At 41.3% G+C, this 20,298-nt stretch overlaps 1 protein-coding gene across 1 annotated transcript; it reads right to left on the bottom strand.

Annotated features, from left to right (window-relative positions):
* Positions 1 to 805: 805 nt before the first annotated feature.
* LOC141433036 (uncharacterized) lies at positions 806 to 20,125 on the bottom strand. Its single transcript, XM_074094867.1, has 12 exons — positions 20,044 to 20,125; positions 18,893 to 19,042; positions 18,174 to 18,338; positions 17,556 to 17,724; positions 12,244 to 12,392; positions 11,084 to 11,237; positions 10,058 to 10,145; positions 9,303 to 9,508; positions 8,498 to 8,658; positions 6,281 to 6,411; positions 5,648 to 5,848; positions 806 to 1,381 (listed from the first exon to the last, which is right to left on the bottom strand). The coding sequence occupies exons 1-12, from the start codon at positions 20,123 to 20,125 to the stop codon at positions 1,100 to 1,102; spliced, it is 1,938 nt and encodes a 645-aa protein (XP_073950968.1). The 3' UTR covers positions 806 to 1,099.
* Positions 20,126 to 20,298: the final 173 nt, after the last annotated feature.

Genomic DNA, 20,298 nt, shown 5'->3' with positions numbered 1-20,298 from the left:
GTGGAACGTGAGCAGAGCGGGCAGCAGCGCGCGCGCGGCTCGCGGCGGCGGCGCGCCCCACGCGCCCCACGCGCCGCGCACTGACTGCATCTCGCTCGCACGCTCTGACAGCGGACCATGATACTAACGCGACGGCGCGGCGGTGGAACGTGAGCAGAGCGGGCAGCAGCGCGCGCGCGGCTCGCGGCGGCGGCGCGCCCCACGCGCCCCACGCGCCGCGCACTGACTGCATCTCGCTCGCACGCTCTGTCAGCGGACCATGATACTAACGCGACGGCGCGGCGGTGGAACGTGAGCAGAGCGGGCAGCAGCGCGCGCGCGGCTCGCGGCGGCGGCGCGCCCCACGCGCCCCACGCGCCGCGCACTGACTGCATCTCGCTCGCACGCTCTGACAGCGGACCATGATACTAACGCGACGGCGCGGCGGTGGAACGTGAGCAGAGCGGGCAGCAGCGCGCGCGCGGCTCGCGGCGGCGGCGCGCCCCACGCGCCCCACGCGCCGCGCACTGACTGCATCTCGCTCGCACGCTCTGACAGCGGACCATGATACTAACGCGACGGCGCGGCGGTGGAACGTGAGCAGAGCGGGCAGCAGCGCGCGCGCGGCTCGCGGCGGCGGCGCGCCCCACGCGCCCCACGCGCCGCGCACTGACTGCATCTCGCTCGCACGCTCTGACAGCGGACCATGATACTAACGCGACGGCGCGGCGGTGGAACGTGAGCAGAGCGGGCAGCAGCGCGCGCGCGGCTCGCGGCGGCGGCGCGCCCCACGCGCCCCGCGCCGCGCACTGACTGCATCTCGCTCGCACGCTCTGACAGCGGACCATGATACTAACGCGACGGCGCGGCGGTGGAACGTGAGCAGAGCGGGCAGCAGCGCGCGCGCGGCTCGCGGCGGCGGCGCGCCCCACGCGCCCCACGCGCCGCGCACTGACTGCATCTCGCTCGCACGCTCTGACAGCGGACCATGATACTAACGCGACGGCGCGGCGGTGGAACGTGAGCAGAGCGGGCAGCAGCGCGCGCGCGGCTCGCGGCGGCGGCGCGCCCCACGCGCCCCACGCGCCGCGCACTGACTGCATCTCGCTCGCACGCTCTGTCAGCGGACCATGATACTAACGCGACGGCGCGGCGGTGGAACGTGAGCAGAGCGGGCAGCAGCGCGCGCGCGGCTCGCGGCGGCGGCGCGCCCCACGCGCCCCACGCGCCGCGCACTGACTGCATCTCGCTCGCACGCTCTGTCAGCGGACCATGATACTAACGCGACGGCGCGGCGGTGGAACGTGAGCAGAGCGGGCAGCAGCGCGCGCGCGGCTCGCGGCGGCGGCGCGCCCCACGCGCCCCACGCGCCGCGCACTGACTGCATCTCGCTCACCAGGCTCTGACAACGAAACACAATATAACTCATTATATATTTGTGATCGCAACTTTGACATTTCACTGTGAAACGTTTCACAATGTTCTTTTTCGCACTGCAAATGACCGAATTAAAAAAAAAAACAAAAAACTAGAATATCCTACTAATCCTACTAATATTATAAATGCGAAAGTTTGTGAGTGAGTGAGTGAGTAAGTGAGTGAGTATGTTTGTTACTCTTTCACGCTGAAACGGCTGGACGGATTTGGATGAAATTTGGCGAAAAGTTAGTTTATAACCTGGATTAAAACATAGGATACTTTTTATCCCGGTATTCCCACGGGATAGGGATAAAATCTCGAAATAACAACCTCTGGGCTTAGAGTCATGAAATTTGGTATGTAGGTAGTTGGATGTTTGGAATAACAGATAGGTAACTTTTTGACCCGATATTCCCACGGGATACCTAGGGATAAAATCTTGAAATAACAACCGCAGGGCTTAGAGCCATGAAATTTAGTATGTAGGTAGCTGGACCTCTGGAATAACACATAGGCTACTTTTTATCCCGATATTCCCCCGGGATAGGGATAAAATCTTGAAATAATAACCACTGGGCTTAGAGTCATGAAATTTGGTATGTAGGTAACTGGACGTCTGGAATAACACGTAAGGGACTTTTTGACTCGATATTCCCACGGGATACCTAGGGATAAAATCTCGAAATAACAACCACTGGGTTTAGAGCCATGAATTTTGGTATGTAGGTAGCTGGACCTCTGGAATAACACACAGGCTAATTTTATCCCGATATTCCCACGGGATAGGGATAAAATCTCGAAATAACAACCTCTAGGCTTAGAGTCATGAAATTTGGTATGTAGGTAGTTGGACGTTTGGAATAACAGATAGGTGACTTTTTGACCCGATATTCCCACGGGATACCTAGGGATAAAATCTTGAAATAACAACCGCAGGGCTTAGAGCCATGAAATTTAGTATGTAGGTAGCTGGACCTCTGGAATAACACATAGGCTACTTTTTATTCCGATATTCCCCGGGATAGGGATAAAATCTTGAAATAATAACCACTGGGCTTAGAGTCATGAAATTTGGTATGTAGGAAGCTGGATGTCTAGAAAAACACGTAGACGTCTTTTTGACCATCGGGTCGATATTACCACGGGATACCTAGGAATAAAATGTCGAAATAACAACCGCTGGGCTTAGAGGCATGAAATTTGGATGTATGTAGCCGTATGTCTGGAATAACACATAAGTACGCTACTTTTTATCCCTATATTCCCACGGTATAGTTTTGTAACTAAGGGACCCCATACATCCCTGTATTATTATTATTATTATTTCGTATTTTTTTCTTTAATTGTATACTGTAGTTTTTAAGTATTTTATTTGTAATTATTTTATTTTGAAAAAATGACTTTCTGCCAAGTTTCTTGCGGCGCATTCTTCTTGGCAATGATGGTCTTTCCAAAAGTTCTGGTAGTATAAAAAATGACGTGTAAAAGTGCCCATTGCGGCCTTTTTACTGAATAAATGATTTGAATTTGAATTTTGCATCTGAATTTGGATAGGGAAAAATTTTTGAAACTTCAGCACTGGGTTTAGAGTCTTGAATTTTGTACAGTTATTCACAACACAACCTCAATGAAGACCACGATATAAAAATTGGAAATTTCCAGGGGAATTTTGTAAAATCCCGAAAATTTCAATTATAGCTACCACACCGAATAGTTTACGCGTGCGAAGCCGCGGGTAAAAGCTAGTAATATTATAAATGCGAAAGTTTGTGAGTGAGTGAGTGAGTAAGTATGTTTGTTACTCTTTCACGCTAAAACGGCTCGACGGATTTGGATGAAATTTGGCGAAAAGTTAGTTTATAACCTGGATTAAAACATAGGATACTTTTTATCCCGGTATTCCCACGGGATAGGGATAAAATCTCGAAATAACAACCTCTGGGCTTAGAGTCATGAAATTTGGTATGAAGGTAGTTGGACGTCTGCAATAACAGATAGGTGACTTTTCGACCCGATATTCCCACGGGATACCTAGGGATAAAATCTTGAAATAACAACCGCAGGGCTAAGAGCCATGAAATTTAGTATGTAGGTAGCTGGACCTCTGAAATAACACATAGGATACTTTTTATCCCGGTATTCCCACGGGATAGGGATAAAATATTAAAATAATAACCGCTGGGCTTAGAGTCATGAAATTTGGTATGTAGGTAGTTGGACGTCTGGAATAACAGATAAGTGACTTTTTGACTCGATATTCCCACGGGATACCTAGGGATAAAATCTTGAAATAACAACCGCAGGGCTAAGAGCCATGAAATTTAGTATGTAGGTAGCTGAACCTCTGGAATAACACATAGGCTACTTTTTATCCCGATATTCCCCCGGGATAGGGATAAAATCTTGAAATAATAACCGCTGGGCTTAGAGTCATAAAATTTGGTTTGTAGGTAGCTGGACGTCTGGAATAACACGTAAGGGACTTTTTGACTCGATATTCCTACGGGATACCTAAGGATAAAATCTCGAAATAACAACCACTGGGCTTAGAGCCATGAAATTTGGTATGTAGGTAGCTGGACCTCTGGAATAACACATAATCTATTTTTTACCCCGGTATTCCCACGGGATAGGGATAAAATCTTAAAATAATAACCGCTGTGCTTAGAGTCATGAAATTTGGTTTGTAGGTAGCTGGACGTCTGGAATAACAGATAAGTGACTTTTTGACTCGATATTCCCACGGGATACCTAGGGATAAAATCTTGAAATAACAACCGCAGGGCTAAGAGCCATGAAATTTAGTATGTAGGTAGCTGAACCTCTGGAATAACACATAGGCTACTTTTTATCCCGATATTTCCCCGGGATAGGGATAAAATCTTGAAATAATAACCGCTGTGCTTAGAGTCATGAAATTTGGTTTGTAGGTAGCTGGACGTCTGGAATAACACGTAAGGGACTTTTTGACTCGATATTCCTACGGGATACCTAAGGATAAAATCTCGAAATAACAACCACTGGGCTTAGAGCCATGAAATTTGGTATGTAGGTAGCTGGACCTCTGGAATAACACATAATCTATTTTTTACCCCGATATTCCCACGGGATAGGGATAAAATCTTGAAATATTAACCGCTGAGCTTAGAGTCACGAAATTTGGTATGTAGGAAGCTAGATGTCTAGAAAAACACATAGACGACTTTTTGACCCGATATTACCACGGGATACCTAGGAATAAAATGTCGAAATAACAACCGCTAGGCTTAGAGGCATGAAATTGGGATGTAGGTAGCCGTATGTCTGGAATAACACATAAGTACGCTACTTTTTATCCCGATATTCCCACGGTATAGTTTTGTAACTAAGGGACCCCATACATCCCTGTATTATTATTATTTCGTATTTTTTTCTTTAATTGTATACTGTAGTATTTAAGTATTTTATTTGTAATTATTTTATATTGAAAAAATGACTTTCTGTCAAGTTTCTTGCGGCGCATTCTTCTTGGCAATGATGGTCTTTCCGAAAGCGCTGGTAGTATAAAAAATGACGTGTAAAAGTGCCCATTGCGGCCTATTTACTGAGTAAATTATTTGAATTTGAATTTTGCATTTCAATTTGGATAGGGAAAAATTTTGAAACTTCAGCACTGGGTTTAGAGTCTTGAATTTTGTACAGTTATTCACAACACAACCTCAATGAAGACCACGATATAAATATTGGAAATTTCCAGGGGAATTTTGTAAAATCCCGAAAATTTCAATTGTAGCTACCTCACCGAATAGTTTACGCGTGCGAAGCCGCGGGTAAAAGCTAGTTTTTAATATTTCGCTACGATTATTAATTAATTTATTAATTTTTTTTAAGATGTGCTTATTCTAAAAGGACATAACTCCAAAACTACCACACAGTAGACCCATTACTTTTGTCTAGTCTCTATTAAAAAAAGATCACGGAAATCTGACGTAGAAGTTGTCAAAATTATGAGAGCTCTTTTTTCTGGTGAAAAAGGCAACGGAATCATATCTATTCTGCGGTAGTGTTGCCAAATTCAGCTATATTTTTTCTTGTATTTTTTTAAATATGGAGAAATAAATGATAATAAATATTTTCCCATGATCAGGAGGCAAAACCTTTTCGATACAGGTGTTCAAAAAATGAAATCTTGTCAATCAATGTGGTTCCATTTGTACTGAATGGCAGTAAATCGACGATGCATCTATCTGTTGTAGGGCAGCGTACTGACCGCGAGCAGCGTAGCGACGTGTGTGGCGTGGGCTGCGTGTGCGCGCGCGTCGCCCGCGGGCGCGTGCTCGGCCAGCGCGCACAGCACGCGCGTGATGCGTGACACGCGTCGGAAGCACACGTCGGACGGGGACAGCGCGCCGGACGACAGACCGGCCTCGACTTCTGGCTCCTCGGAGCAGGACGAGTCGCCGCACACCACCTTGGACAAATATGTGTTCAAAGTCAAAGTCGAAGTCAAAATATCTTTATTTAATTTAGGCTATAACAAGCACTTATGAATGTCAAAAAAAATCTACCACCGGTTCGGAAAAACCTCTGTTGAGAAGAATCCGGCAAGAAACTCAACGAGGTATATTTTTTTTCAAACAGATTTACAATATTATTAAATGATATCTATACATCACAAGTGTTTCACACAACTTTATTTTTAGCACAGTAGGTTCGCTATTTGAAGGGATCGCTAATGCGGATCGGAATTATTTTCAAATATCCCTGTCCATGATATAATCATTAACTTTATAATACGCCTTAGATATTAATGTCTTCGTGACAATAGATCTGACAATCTAACTTTTGACAATCTGACAGAGTGATTTTTTGGCCAACTAGCCTGTTGTGTTGATTTGTTTACCTGGTAGATGGCTTCATCGATGAGCTGCGCGTCCCCGCCCTGCTGCTTCCTGCGCAGCGCGAGGGCGACGGCGAGTTTCTCCGCGAGAGAGCCCAGAGCAGCCACGGTGCTGATGCAATCGCCTCCTTCCTCTACAACACAATATTGTTCAAATTCAAATCATTTTTTCATCTCTCCTGTTCGGAAAGTTTAATATTCATGGGTAGATAGCCCGGTGGAAAAATTACGTTTTCATCTCTAGGGTGAGAAGTATTTTACTTGAAAAATTTTCGATTAGCCACGGAGTCGAAGATAATTAACTTACGTGAATGACACTTTTTTTTTTCACGTTTCGGCCTTGCCATCTAGATGCACGTCGTGACCAAGGAGCTTTTATAAAACACTTGAGGTTGAACGCCGAAAATCCGTTTGAAACAAGAAATTTGAGCTTTATTACGTCACGAACATATTCGCATCATATTACTTATATTCATATTACTTATTCATATATTCCATCTCTTACTTTCACATTTCACTGAAATGAATGACTGTGAAATGTGAAAGAAAGAGATGGAATATATGAATAAGTAATAAAGGTCAAACCTCTCGTTCGGCGTTCAACCTCCAGTTTTGTATTATAAGCTCCTTGGTCGTGACCAACTCGATTTTTTTTATACTCGGCCGTGGCAAGTGGCCTGTCGAAAAGGTACCGTTGGAGTTTGGATATAAGTAAATTCAATTTATTTTTATTCTCATTTTTTTTGTAGTATTTTACTTTTCTCACAGTCGAAATGAAAAGTAGAGTGTCTAACTCGGGTGAAATTACCCATTTCCCCTCGAACTATTGGCGCTCGAACGCGAGCGCCAGAAATATCTCTAATGAAATGGGTCACTTTCCACCCTTGGTTATCAATCTACTATTTCTGTAAATAGGCCGCATTGGGGTATTATACACGGCATTTTATTTTTAACTACTAGAGCTTTCGGAAAGAACAACATTGCCAAGACGAATGCGCCGCAAGAAACTTGGCAGAAAGGCATTTTTTTAAAATAGATAATTAAATTACACATATATAACAGAATAAAATTAAAGAACATAATACATAAAAAAAATGCAGGGTCGTATGGGGTTACTTAGTTATAAAACTAAACATTTTAACTATATTTACATTCAGTGAAACTGTAAATGATTCCACGTTCATAAATTAAAAAATATAAAAAAAAATTGGAGATTTATAGTCTATCTATTCATTTATTGAGGTCTCTACCTACATACCGTATCATACCATGACCGTAATAGGAACGTATAAGGCGCGGAATGTAACGCAACACGGACTACTGCATATCAACAACGGCGTGTGATACTCATAAGAAGTGTATCGGCTTCGCTCTTGACGCTCCGTGCATGGCACGCGACGGCGACGGTTGGTTAAGACATGTGCTAGAGGGCGCAAGAAGTTATCGGTAGATATTATGAACATTTAAGAAGTTATCACAATAAAGTCTTTGCTGAAAGTTGAAAATTGACACAGAAAGTAAACACACGGGCGAACGAAAACAGGTAATCGAGGAATAAGGGATAGAAGAACTTAATGATTATAAGAAATGAAGTGAGATAAAATATGTGTGAAAATGCGAATAAAATGTGATGACTGATTGAAGTAAGAAGAGAAGAATAAAACAATGATAATGAAGAATTGAGAAATTGAAGAGAAAATAAAAATGAAGAAATAAGTTAACAAACTACAGTAAGAAAGATGAATAATAGTAGATTGTACAACAAGAGCATAAAACGAGCCATTTTACCCAAGACGTTCATATAGCCACCCGAGCCGGTACGGCGAGGGTGGATAGACACGTCGAGGGGAAAATGGATTTAATGCTCGAGTTTTACACTCTGCTTTCACTTCGATGGCGAGGAATGAAATAGCAACAGTGAATTGTTCACTCACTACTTTTCATGCATTACTATATAATTATATTTTTTTAGTTTTAGTGATTTATTTTGATTGATTTGATTGATTTTTAGTTTTATAAAAATAAAAAAATGTATTAAAAAAATATAAAGAAACTTCTTTGTGTGTGGCTGTTGACACCTAAATGAAATACCTTGGTCTTAGACGAAAATTTTATTTTATGCACTAGTGCATAAAAAGTCATTTGATGTCGCCTAGATCCAGCATAAACACCAACTTTACGAGCATGAAAAGTGAAAAAAATATGAATAAACGCCGTTACCTAGGCAGACGACGCCCAGCCGTTGCCAGAGGCCGACGGCGCGCAGGAACTCGGCGAACAGCGAGAACGCGCGCTGCTTGTCGCGCAGCTGGGCCGCGATCTGCAGCGCCGACGAACTGCCCAGCGGGATGTTGGTGGCCGGGCCAGCACGCGCCTTCCACCTGCCAAGTGCCAGGGGGAACCATCAAACACTGCTGCTGCTCAAACAGACCTACTGTACACTCTGCCCAGCGAATGCTGCCCACGCATTGTTTACGAAACTTTAATCGGTATAATTTTTGAGACTGTCAAAATTGTCATATTGTCATTCTAGCCCGGCTCAGATAATTTTGATACTTTCAATCTTCAATAGCCGAGTGGCAGCCATTTTGGCTGGTAGGAATAGGCAGGCATGTGTATATTAAGCCAGTGTTTCTGTATGTGAATCTATTTTATCAGCTAACAACCCATTCTTATTCTTATTCTCCTACCATCCTCAAAATGAAAAATGTTATAAGATTATGTTAGAAGACATATTCAATGCCAATCTGGTCAAAATGGTCCAAAAATTGATGCGTCTGGACTGTACGTAAATGGGCACTGACAAAGATCATAAAATTTACCAAGGGACTCCTAAAGTGCATCATCAACTTTCACACATTACTACATGAATTTTGACGCAGCTTGAGGAGTCACGAGTATAATTTAATATCTGGAAAATTTAAATATATTCTAAGTATCAACATCGTTTAATCAGTGTACAGCAAGTGTTGTCAATGATTCTGGTTCTTCTACAATGGCTGTCAGTAGCGAGGGTGGTACTCACCTGGGGTCTCCCTGCGGCACGTCATCACACAGCTCCGTGGCGATCCTGACCACAGTCCTGTCGAGCGCGGAGTCCTGTTCTTTATCCCGCTGCTTGGCGGGGAACAGTTCCTCGACGATGGCGCGGCAGGCGGCGGCGTCCCGACGCACGTGGAACAGGAAAGCCGTCTTGAGTTTCCCGCAGGCGTCTGTTGTGACCATGCTCACCTGGTGCAAAAATAATCGATGTTTTTATTGCATAAGTGTTTCATCAAAATCCAAAAATATTTTCAAAGATAATTTGCGTTGACGCATGTGCAGAGTAGGTACCAAGCACGCGAAAACAGATAGAAGGATTTAAACGAAATTTTGTATCTATGCAGCTGGGTCTCGGGAATAACACAGGCTATGTGAATTTCGATATTTACACGGGATCGAGAAGTACGCTAAGTTTAGAAACATGACGTTTTAGTGGTTTGACCTCTCAAGCAGAGAATCGTAGGTTCGAGCCCGCGCTCGCACTCCTGTGTTTTACGCAATTTATGTGCGATATAACACTTCAAATGTATGTTAGTAAATGTAAGTTTAATTTTCAAAACAACCGGGTTCGATTCCCGTGCTGAGTACAAGTTTCTTTTTAGTTACTAAAATGGATGACATGGTTCCTAAGAACAGATCTTCGTAAGTCTTATAGTTTCAGACTTCCCCATACTGACCAATCTAAATGGGCCATCCTGTACAGGACGAGATGACCTTAAACTTTACTTTGACACTTACCTCATTCGGATCTATTTCGTAGAGCGATAGATTTCCGTCGTACATGTCTGACGGGCACGGGGAACCCATTGGGCTCTCGCACATCGATCTGTAACCAAAAATATCTTTAAAAAGCAGTCCTTGGATGTATATTTATCTATTTATTTATTTATATCAGGAAACAGCTCTAATGATTTCAATCTGTTATGTAGATGATTTCAGGGGCGTAATATTTTGTTTTACCGTGAATTTCTCATGTAATAAGATGAGAAGATAATAATTCGTGTAATTTTCTTTTAATTCAGAGTCGATCCACTCTATACATGCCAGTAACTTTATTCGTACAATAAAAAAAAGTCCAATTTCTTTGGTCGCGTCGCGAAAAATCAACTCATGTTCCGAATTCAAATCTCATTTTCGGCCTGTGAAAGTCTCTTGGAGAAAACACCTCCTTGCACTTATTGAAGCAAAAATGTTCGGTTTTCGAATGCTTGAGACAATAGTTATTTGCGTCACAAATAAATAAAGAAATACATTAATTAATTTTCACACCGAGCATTAAGAAACCATTAAACATTATTAAAGAACAACCAGCATAGAAAAACGCCATTTTCTTACAATCAGCAACTTCAAAAATAGTTATTTGTGCCACAAGGGAGCAAAATGGTGTATTTACGGCGAGGGCGTAAATTGAATCAAGAATGTAGCGAAGGATTCTACAATAGAATCCTAACCGTATTGAGGGATTCAAGTGTTAGCGCCCAAGATGAAATAAATTTTGCTTCCGAGTGGCTCATACAACTTTTCACACCGAGCAGTAAGAAACTTGAAAAAAAAAAAACAAATTCTAAATATTATTAAAGAACAACCAGCATAGAAAATGGCGTGGCTTTACAATTATCAACTTCAAAAAATGGCATTTGCAATAAAACACTTAGAAAAGCCTTGAACAGAAAAGTTGCACTTTGCTTCCTCTCGTCAGGGGAGGAAAAGTTACTTTTCTGAAAGAGGTGTGAAAAAAATATATCTTTCTCTTTCTGTACTGACACATTGGTAGATATCCCCTCGGCGGCAGTGAGCACTAACACGCCGTGCTTTCGGCTAAACAGCAGTGGTCGTCCGGAACACATCTCCGCGCCCAGGATGCGGTCGCCTTCCGCCGAAACGTCGATATATTCTACTTTGTCGTTCCCCATTGTGCCTGGGAAAGTAGATACATAAATTAGAAGTGACGTGAAACAATTGACATCAACATGGGACTTGATAACTTCTGACTGCCATCTGCTATGCTATGGTTGAAAATTCAGTTGTGATTAAAAAAACTGCTTCTTTCAAAAATGCTTTTCTCTCTGCAATATTTATGGCTATGGCGTTAGAAAAACAAATGTTATCCCGTTCGATAACTTGCACTGTCAAGCTTTTGATAAAATAAAGTAAATCACATCAAGGAAGGCACTGGTACGTTTATGAAAAGGTTCCACTGTAGGTCGACCTCACAGCGGTTTACCTATACTATAGTAAAGCTGTTGTTGTGACAGCCCTGCATTAAAAAAAAATACAAGCAATATTCATGCACAATAAGTTACGTTAAGTATCCATAACTAAAAGCAAGTAAATTAAATACACACCTACCCAAAACAGGCATTAAAAACCTACGAATAAATAATAAGTCAGGAATTGTAACTGTGTCATAAAAATGGAAACTGTGTCCTAACTGTGTCCTGTACTAAAGTGCGCATGCGCGTCATTTAATTTTGACTGACATTTATTTTGCAAGTTTAGTGAAGCTCACGTCAAGTTTTCGCATTTTTGATTGTGAACATCTCTAAATTATCATGTTAACGTGTGTTATAAAGTGCAGCAGGAACAATGCAAAATTAAAAAGTCCAGCGATCACTTTCCACTAGTAAGTAGTCGTAAAATTAGATTTATGTTCAAAAATGTTCAAATACATTATCAGTTGGAGCTGGTCAGTATTATGCAAAATCAAGTCTGTGGTCACATAATGTAAATGACAATTTCCTCACCACTCTTCATACTTTCTTATTTCCTGTATCGCTCAAACAATAGGTACAAACAGTATTTATATTTTTCACGATTTTTAGTGTGAATAAAACACACACGCACACACGTACGTACGCGTGTACACGAAAAACAGGGTCGGTATTTCTAAGTCGGTAAAGTGTCACCCGGTCCTCGCAACTCACTGGAGACCCGGGCGACGTATGTGGCGGTATAGAGGAGCGCGGCGGGGGCTCCGGCCAGCAGCCGCGGGCGCCCTCGCCGGCCGGCGCGCCGCGGAGCGCCACCAGCGATGTCACCACGGGATTGGCCGGGTCCTCCACCGACATGTGCGCTGCAAAATGACACCAATGCAAAATTACACAAAAAAAGGGTCGATCAGCTGTTTCTTGTTGTCCCGTCAGCGAGGGTACAGTCAACTACAAAGAGATGTATCCATGTTAATCTTACAAAATTATGTAACTTTTCGCATGCCAATATCAACTACCCTTGGTCGGTGATACTTCTAGTAACAACAAAACCTTACATTATCACCGAATCGTCCAAAATGCAACAATTTTGTATCCGGCAACGCTTCCTCCGAATTTAAAAATATTGGTTAAATTTTTTTTTGTACATTGAACGTTTGCTTATATTTGTCATAGTATATCGGAAGATAGTAAAAGAGGCTTGTTAGTGTACTTAGGAGGAAGCGTTGAGGGATACATAATTGTTGCATTTTAAACGAGTCGATGATAATGTAAGGTTTTGTTGCTACTAAAAATGTCACCTACCAAGCATGCGAAAAGTTACATCATTTTGTAAGTTTAACATGGATTAATCTCTTTGTAGTTGACTGTACAGTCGAGTTCATAAACTTGTGAGCAAAAATTTGATCAAAAAGATCTGAACACGATTCTATTGTTAACGGCGTAGAAGCGTGTTCAGATATTTGTAAACAAATTTTTGCTTACAAGTTTATGAACTCGGCTGTACAAAGCTAGTACACTAACACAAAATGCATGTTCGGCAAATTTTAATCCTATAAAATTACGGTTTAAAGAGTGACTCAGGAGACCGTAACTATAGCAACGAATGACAAGAAAAAAGTTGATCGACCTTTATACTATGTGATCCAGAGTGTCATAAGCTACACAAAAGTGTGTTCTTTTAGATAGCGCCTTTTGGCGTAGGAGGGCAGTATTAAGATCTTCTTTTGATGCCTACTCAATAACATCTTATTAACCGACTTCAAAAAAGGAGGAGGTTATCAATTCGGTTGTATTTTTTTTTTTTTTTTTTAATGTTTGTTACCTCAGAACTCCGTCATTTATGAACCGATTTGAATTTTTTTTTTTGAGTTCGTCTATGAATGCTTTCAATTAGGTCCCATAAGCAGCAAATTAGGATCTCATGATCTGATCTTAAGGAAATCGAGGGAACTCTTCAAATATTGTAGGGACACCTATAGTAATTTGGATATATTTAGCAGTAACTCGTGCATTTGCTCTTGCAAATCATAATTTGGTGAAGTGGAACTGATGATGAAGACCAGATTTGACCAACGGAACTACTACTATCAATAACAAGTATTGCACGGGTTAAATTTAAATTATCATGATTAATATACTTACCTAGATAAGCAACTAAGAAGAAGCTTTAAGTTAATGATTCTTTCGAACTGATCTGATGCTGAAGCCAGAAGGTAGGTGTCATATACAGTCAATGTAGGTGGGGTACTTCGCAACTTTATTAAATAATAAAGTAGACTGTTCTTAGGGTGATAAGGTTCACTTTAGATTGCAAGTGATTTTCAAAGCAAACGCGACTGGCTTCTGTATTTGATTTATTAAAACAAAAAAACGGTAGGAAAAAATGCAAAAGCATTGCAGTTACATATGTACGTAGGTATAGTATAGGGACAAAAATCGACAGAACATTCCGCCCACCAAAAACAACAGTTTTTAAATATCTAAGAATCTTATCCAAACTAAACTTACGTGAATTGTTTCTTGAACTGATTCATCCTAGCTATATATATGATGGACACAAACACTGCAACCAGTCAGAGTCAACACTAATAGGTCAAAAGATCATGAAACAATTCACTCATTTCACTTATTGATCACAACAACAATAAAAACAAATCAAGCGACGCTTGAGCATCCTTCAACAAACTGCATTACTTACATTTGTTCGATCTATGTGCGAGCAACTTCATAATACTGCTTGCACCGTCGCGAAAGTGATATTTCCAAACAAATGTAGGGTATTACTATAAAACTTAGAGAATGCTTAACTATATCTATTTACTCAGTAAATGAACTTATTTTCTAAACAGAATGTCAGCCATAACAACAAAACATTGTTTTCTATAAATTTGACTTTAATGGACTGTAGAAGTGTAAAATAAAGTAGCGGTTTGTTTTTATGGATGACTGTGAAAATGTATTAGAACTTAGGAACTAGACGTCATTTATTTTAAGATGACTGTACAAGTAAGTTACAAACAATATGAATACAGGCGAGTATGTAAACAAAACATCGAGACTCAAGACAAATAAGTTAACTAAAACTATCACCTATTACTTTAATAAAAATACACAATTTTCGGTTTTCAAGGTTACAAACCTTCTAAGACACCGAGTACAAAATATGAACTCAATTGTCTATTTAGGTACAAAATAACATAACACAATTTAAATAAAAAGTATAAGTAGCTTCCCTTTTTTGTTCAAGTTTATTTAGTTATGTAAATTGCATAGGATTAGGGAAGGTTAACTGGAAGAGATCCCTTTAAGGGATAAGTTCGCCTTTGTACTTCTCATTATTATTTCATTTGTTAATTTAATGTGTATTTATGTACAATAAAGAGTTTACAATACAATCAGTAGGTAAATTGTATAATGACAATGAGCATGAATAGATTAAGGTTTACGTTTAATGGTATAATGATTATCTGCAATGGTATTTTGCGCAAAGTTAGGTAGGTAAGTATAATTAATCATTGCAGTGACATTGTGCTTATGTATTGAATAGGTAACAACTGCAGTAGGCCAGCTTCATATTTTTATTTCATTATTAAAGTTACGAAATGAATGTAACTAAACCGCCCACCATAACTCAGTAGGTATTTACGCTGCAGACGTAATTATCTAGTCTGCCGTTTTTGGTAGCAATATTAATTTTGACAGCGGTCTTTTTAAAACGTGATCACCCTTACATTGCACTGTTACGACACGTACTAACTTATCGGGTCCGGGATGCAACGTCGTTATTTTTCCCAACAACCACTTAGCTGGAGGTAAGTCTTCTTCTTTTATAATTACAATATCTCCTATACAGGGTGACGGCACTACTTTATACCACTTTTGTTTCTGTTGGAGTGTATTTAAATATTCGGTATGCCATTTTCTCCAAAAATCTTGCATTTGTGTTTGTACAAGTTGCCACCGAGTTAATAAGTTTATATTTTTTGTTTCATAATTTACATCGGGAACGTTAATTATAGGCTCGCCTACAAGAAAATGTCCTGGCGTAAGAGGGTTTAGTGTGTCCAAAGTTTCGTCTAATTGACAGATAGGACGTGAATTTAGGCACGCTTCAACTTGTGCCAGCAACGTTGACATTTCCTCATATGTTAGTTTCGTCGAACCATTTACTCTCACCAGATGGCGCTTCGCTGAGCGGACCCCACTCTCCCACAGGCCTCCCCAGTTTGCTGATTTTGGAGGCACAAAATGCCACGTCGTACCATCGTTGGCTAAAAGCGCAGCTATCTCTTTAGCCACGCCATTACTGCTCCTGGACCACAGTAGTCTTAATTCCTTATTTCCCCCGACGAAATTAGTTCCATTGTCACTCCATAGCTGTGCGCAATGTCCTCTTCTTGCGACAAATCTCCGAAATGCAGCAATGAACGCTTGTGCTGTAAGATCAGTCACAGCTTCCAGGTGGATAGCCCGTGTGCACATGCAGACAAATAAACATATATAACCCTTTGTGGATTTGTGACCTCGGCCCTTGGATGTTCTTAAATACACAGGGCCAGCAAAATCAACTCCACTGTGATAGAAGGCTCGCTGCTGAGTCACCCTTGCTGTGGGTAACTGGCCCATCAGTTGCTGCTTCGTTAGAGCGTTATTCTTAATGCACACGACACATTTTCGATTGAAATCTCGAACTGCTGACTTGAGACTTATTACCCAGTACTTGGTCCGTATGTATGTCATTACCTGCTGAACCGTACCATGCAAGGTTTTTGTATGTGCATCTGCTATTATTAGTTTTGTTACATGCTGTTTGCTGGGAATAATAATCGGGTGTTTAGCGTTCTCAGGTAAGTCTGCTTTACTCAATCTCCCTCCAACTCTCAGCAAATTATTTTCATCTAAGTACGGTGTAAATTTGATCAAAGAACTCTTGTTCCTAACCTTTCCTTTCTTTTTCAGATCTTCAAATTCTTGATTGTATATTAATTTCTGGTAGTACCTCACACAGCTTTCTTCAGCGTCATTTAATTCAGCCACAGTCAATATATCTCCTTTTTTGTCTTTGTTTTTAAATCTAAGAATCTCTTACACTGTGCTACTACTCTTTTCATCCTTCGCAATGATGAAAACCTCTCCCAAATGGGAATGTCATTTATAAGTGTGTGGAATGATTTCTTGCTCTCTATCTTTGTGTCAGGTATTGATGTGAGTCTTGGAATTTCGTTGTTTTTATCCTTCAGCCATGCGGGTCCGGTCCACCAGAGCTCACTATCCGCCAGTTCACTCGCCTTAATTCCTCTTGAGGCGAGGTCCGCAGGGTTGTCAGCAGATACAACGTGTCTCCATCTGTCATTATCTATATTTTGGATAATCTCAGACACCCTATTACCCACAAACAGCTGCCAGCGACTGGGTTGACATTGTAGCCAGGACAAAACCACCATCGAATCCGTCCAAGCGAAAATTCTGTTCATAGGTATGTTCAACAAACCTGAAATTTCGTGCAACAGCTTTGCCAATAAGACCGCAGCACAGAGCTCCAACCTCGGGACTGTTAATTGTTTAAGTGGGGCTACCTTTGTTTTTGAAGCTAGTATCGTAACATGAACCTCGTCATGCTCGTCCACAACTCTTATGTAAACAACCGCACCAAGAGCAAGAGTTGAAGCGTCAGAGAACCCATGGAGCTGCACTTCTTTGCAGAGAGATGACATCTTTATCCAACGAGGATTTCAACGATTTGCAACTCGTGAAGTTCATCTCGGAAGTTCATCCACTCATTGACGAGTTCGGAGGGTAATTCGTCATCCCACCCAAGACAACTGAGCCATAACTTCTGAATCATAATTTTAGCAGTTATCACGACAGGTGAGAGCCATCCAAACGGGTCGAAGAGACTAGCGACATCAGATAAAATCACTCTTTTTGTTACAGGTATCCTGGTAGCTGGTAAGTTAACTGAAACTTGAAAGGTATCGTTTTTTCTATCCCAACTAAGACCTAGTATTTTTATAACTTTATCTAACTTAATTTCTTTCGTTTCTCTTACAGGTTCCAGAGTCTTCGAGTTGTCAGCCAGGTCCTTCAGGAGTTCTTCGGAGTTGCTGGACCATTTCTGCATTTCAAAACCTCCAGACTTCAACAGTTTGTCAATTTCTTTACAGATAGCCTTCATTTCCTTGAGATCTTCATGACCTGTCATAAGGTCATCCATATAAAAAGAATTTCTAATTACCACTGCTCCTCGAGGGTAATTCTTTTCTTCATCATCTGCCAAGCGTTGAAGAGTTCGTACAGCAAGATGAGGCGCTGCTGATGTCCCAAACGTTACGGTGAGTAATTTATAACTCTCAATTTTTTAGTTGTAACGTCACGCCACACTATGCGCTGCAAATCTGTGTGTTTGTCATTCATTCTTACTTGACGATACATTTTGATTATATCGCCAATAACACAGATTTTATGACATCGCCATCTAAATATCAGACTTCGCAGATCTGGTTGAATTGTAGGCCCTACCATCATGCTTTCGTTTAAGGAGCATCCGTTTGAGCCGCGCGCCGAGGCATCGAACACTATACGCACCCTAGACGTATCTTTATCCTGCCTGATTACAGCATGATGCGCAAGATAGATAGCATTACATTCATCTTCTACTTCAACCTTCTTCATGTGATTTAACTGTAAGTACTCATGTATAACTTTGGTGTATTCAGTTTTTAACTGCTCATTCCTGGCGAACCTCCTTTCCAGTTGTTCTAGTCTACTTACAGCTAGCTGCTTGGTGTTTCCGCACACCTTCACGGTGTCTGCAATGTCCATCTTTAAAGGAAGCTGTACCACATACCTCCCGTTTTCATCCCTTGTTGTTGTTTGCTGATATATTTCCTCGCATTTTTCTTCTTCCTTTGTCCAAATGCTCTGCTTACTGTATAGCTCTGACTCCACTTCCCAAAACCTTTTCAGTAGATTATTATCCTCTTCTACTTGCCGTGTGACATGCAGACTAGTGATGTGCTGTGAAGCAGTAAATGACGAATTAGTGCCTCCAGACAAAATCCAACCCAGGTGTGTTTTTGGGCAACAACGTTGCCTGGTCCTCTCATTAAACCTGCGTCTATGATGTCACCAAAAACGTCTGCGCCTAGGAGTATATCAATCTTCCCAGGAATGCTAAAAGTAGGATCAGCTAAATTCACTTCGTTAACCTGAGGCCATACAAAACCTCTGATTTCCCTAGCTGGAAGCCTACGGGTTAACGTCTTCAATACATAAGCATTAACATGAAGAGAATAGGAAATATCGTACCTTGACTTAATGTGTAATTTTACCAAATGTTTTATACACATTTGATTGTCCTCACCAACACCAGAGACTACTCCGCTGACCTTAGTTTTCTTCAAACCTAACAACTCCACCGCCCTTGCGGTGACGAAGGAAGCCTCTGACCCCTGGTCCAGAAGAGCACGTAGCACGTGTGACTGCCCTGCCTCAGATATGACGTGCACCAGTGCTGTCGCCAACAGGATATTTTGACCAGGTTGTAATATTTGTGGTACGCTCGACATGTGCGCCGAGACAAATGTTTGTTGTATTTTCTCTTTGTTGTTATTTGTTTCTCCAGACGTATGCGCTTCTTCACTTGCTTGTTTCTTATCTCGGTGCAATAACGAATGATGCCTTTTCTTGCAAATCTGACAAGTTGTTCTTTGTTTACATTTGAATACAGTGTGGTTCGGTATTAGACAATTAAAACAGAGATTATTTTTCTGGACGAAATTGTATCTGTCTTCTATTGACTGCTTGGAAAACTGTTTGCACTGATAGATATAATGATCTTCGCTACAGAAGGTGCATTTCAATTCCTTCGGCGCAGTAACGTGAAACATTTTAGTTTTAACAGTTTTATAGCTTTTGTTTGTAGGTTCCACCATCTCCAAAGTGCGAAATCTATTTTCCAGAAATGATTTTAATCTATCAAAACTAGGTAAGTCGTCAGTCTCATCTCTGCTTATTAACTCTTCCCACTCTTTATGGGTACTCGTATCCAGTTTCGATACAACTGAATAGTTGACAATCGCGTCCCAGTGATTCGTAGGCAACCCTAATTGTTTTAGTGCACTCATACACTCCACTGAAGTGTCTAATAGTTGCCTTATGGCTGTAGCTGATTCCTGTGATATTACCTTTTGTGTAAAGAATTTCTTGAAAACACAGTTTGCTATGTATCTTTTATTAGAATAGCGTTTTTTCAGCACTAACCAAGCCTCTGTATAATTTTCAGCGGTGATTGAAAATTGACGCAATAGCACCTCCGCCTCTCCGACTAAACTGCCTTTTAAATAATGTAGCTTTTGAACATCTTGTAAGGACTCATTGTTGTGCACCAATGCCAGAAATAAATCATGGAAGGACTGCCATTCTGTGTAGTTGCCATTAAAAGGTTGAAGAGAAATTCGTGCAATTTAACTTCACTACCAGATGTGTTTGAAGTAGATATTGGTTTAGACTCACTTTTTCCTGGCACCAAACTTTCTAACTTGGACATCATTTCGCCTTTGTACATGTAATATGTTTCCTCAAAGTCTTCAAACATGTTTTCGGCAAAATAATTGTTTAGTTGACGCTGATCCATTGGAACCAATTAATTTAAGGTTTCATGTACTTGCGAAAACTCCTTCCAAATACTTTTCCAATGTATCCATCTGCCTTTTAGGGTAACTAACCGTATTCTTTCCTTAGGTGATTTTTGTAATTAAGATCCCTTTT

The sequence above is a fragment of the Choristoneura fumiferana genome, chromosome 11, assembly GCF_025370935.1.
Source record: "Choristoneura fumiferana chromosome 11, NRCan_CFum_1, whole genome shotgun sequence".
Taxonomy (NCBI): Eukaryota; Metazoa; Arthropoda; class Insecta; order Lepidoptera; family Tortricidae; genus Choristoneura; species Choristoneura fumiferana.
The sequence above is the reverse complement of the archived record's forward strand: the minus strand, read 5'-3'. Positions and strand labels throughout refer to the sequence as shown.

Bases quoted from the DNA above. Each gene is read 5' to 3' on its own strand.
- LOC141433036 (XM_074094867.1), bottom strand. From the start codon at position 20,125: ATGTTTGAAGACTTTGAGGAAACATATTACATGTACAAAGGCGAAATG. The intron at 18,339-18,892 runs GTGAGGACAATC...TGGACATTGCAG, and splicing joins CGGAGTAGTCTCTGGTGTTG to ACACCGTGAAGGTGTGCGGA. The intron at 9,509-10,057 runs GTAAGTGTCAAA...TTTTTGCACCAG, and splicing joins ACGAAATAGATCCGAATGAG to GTGAGCATGGTCACAACAGA.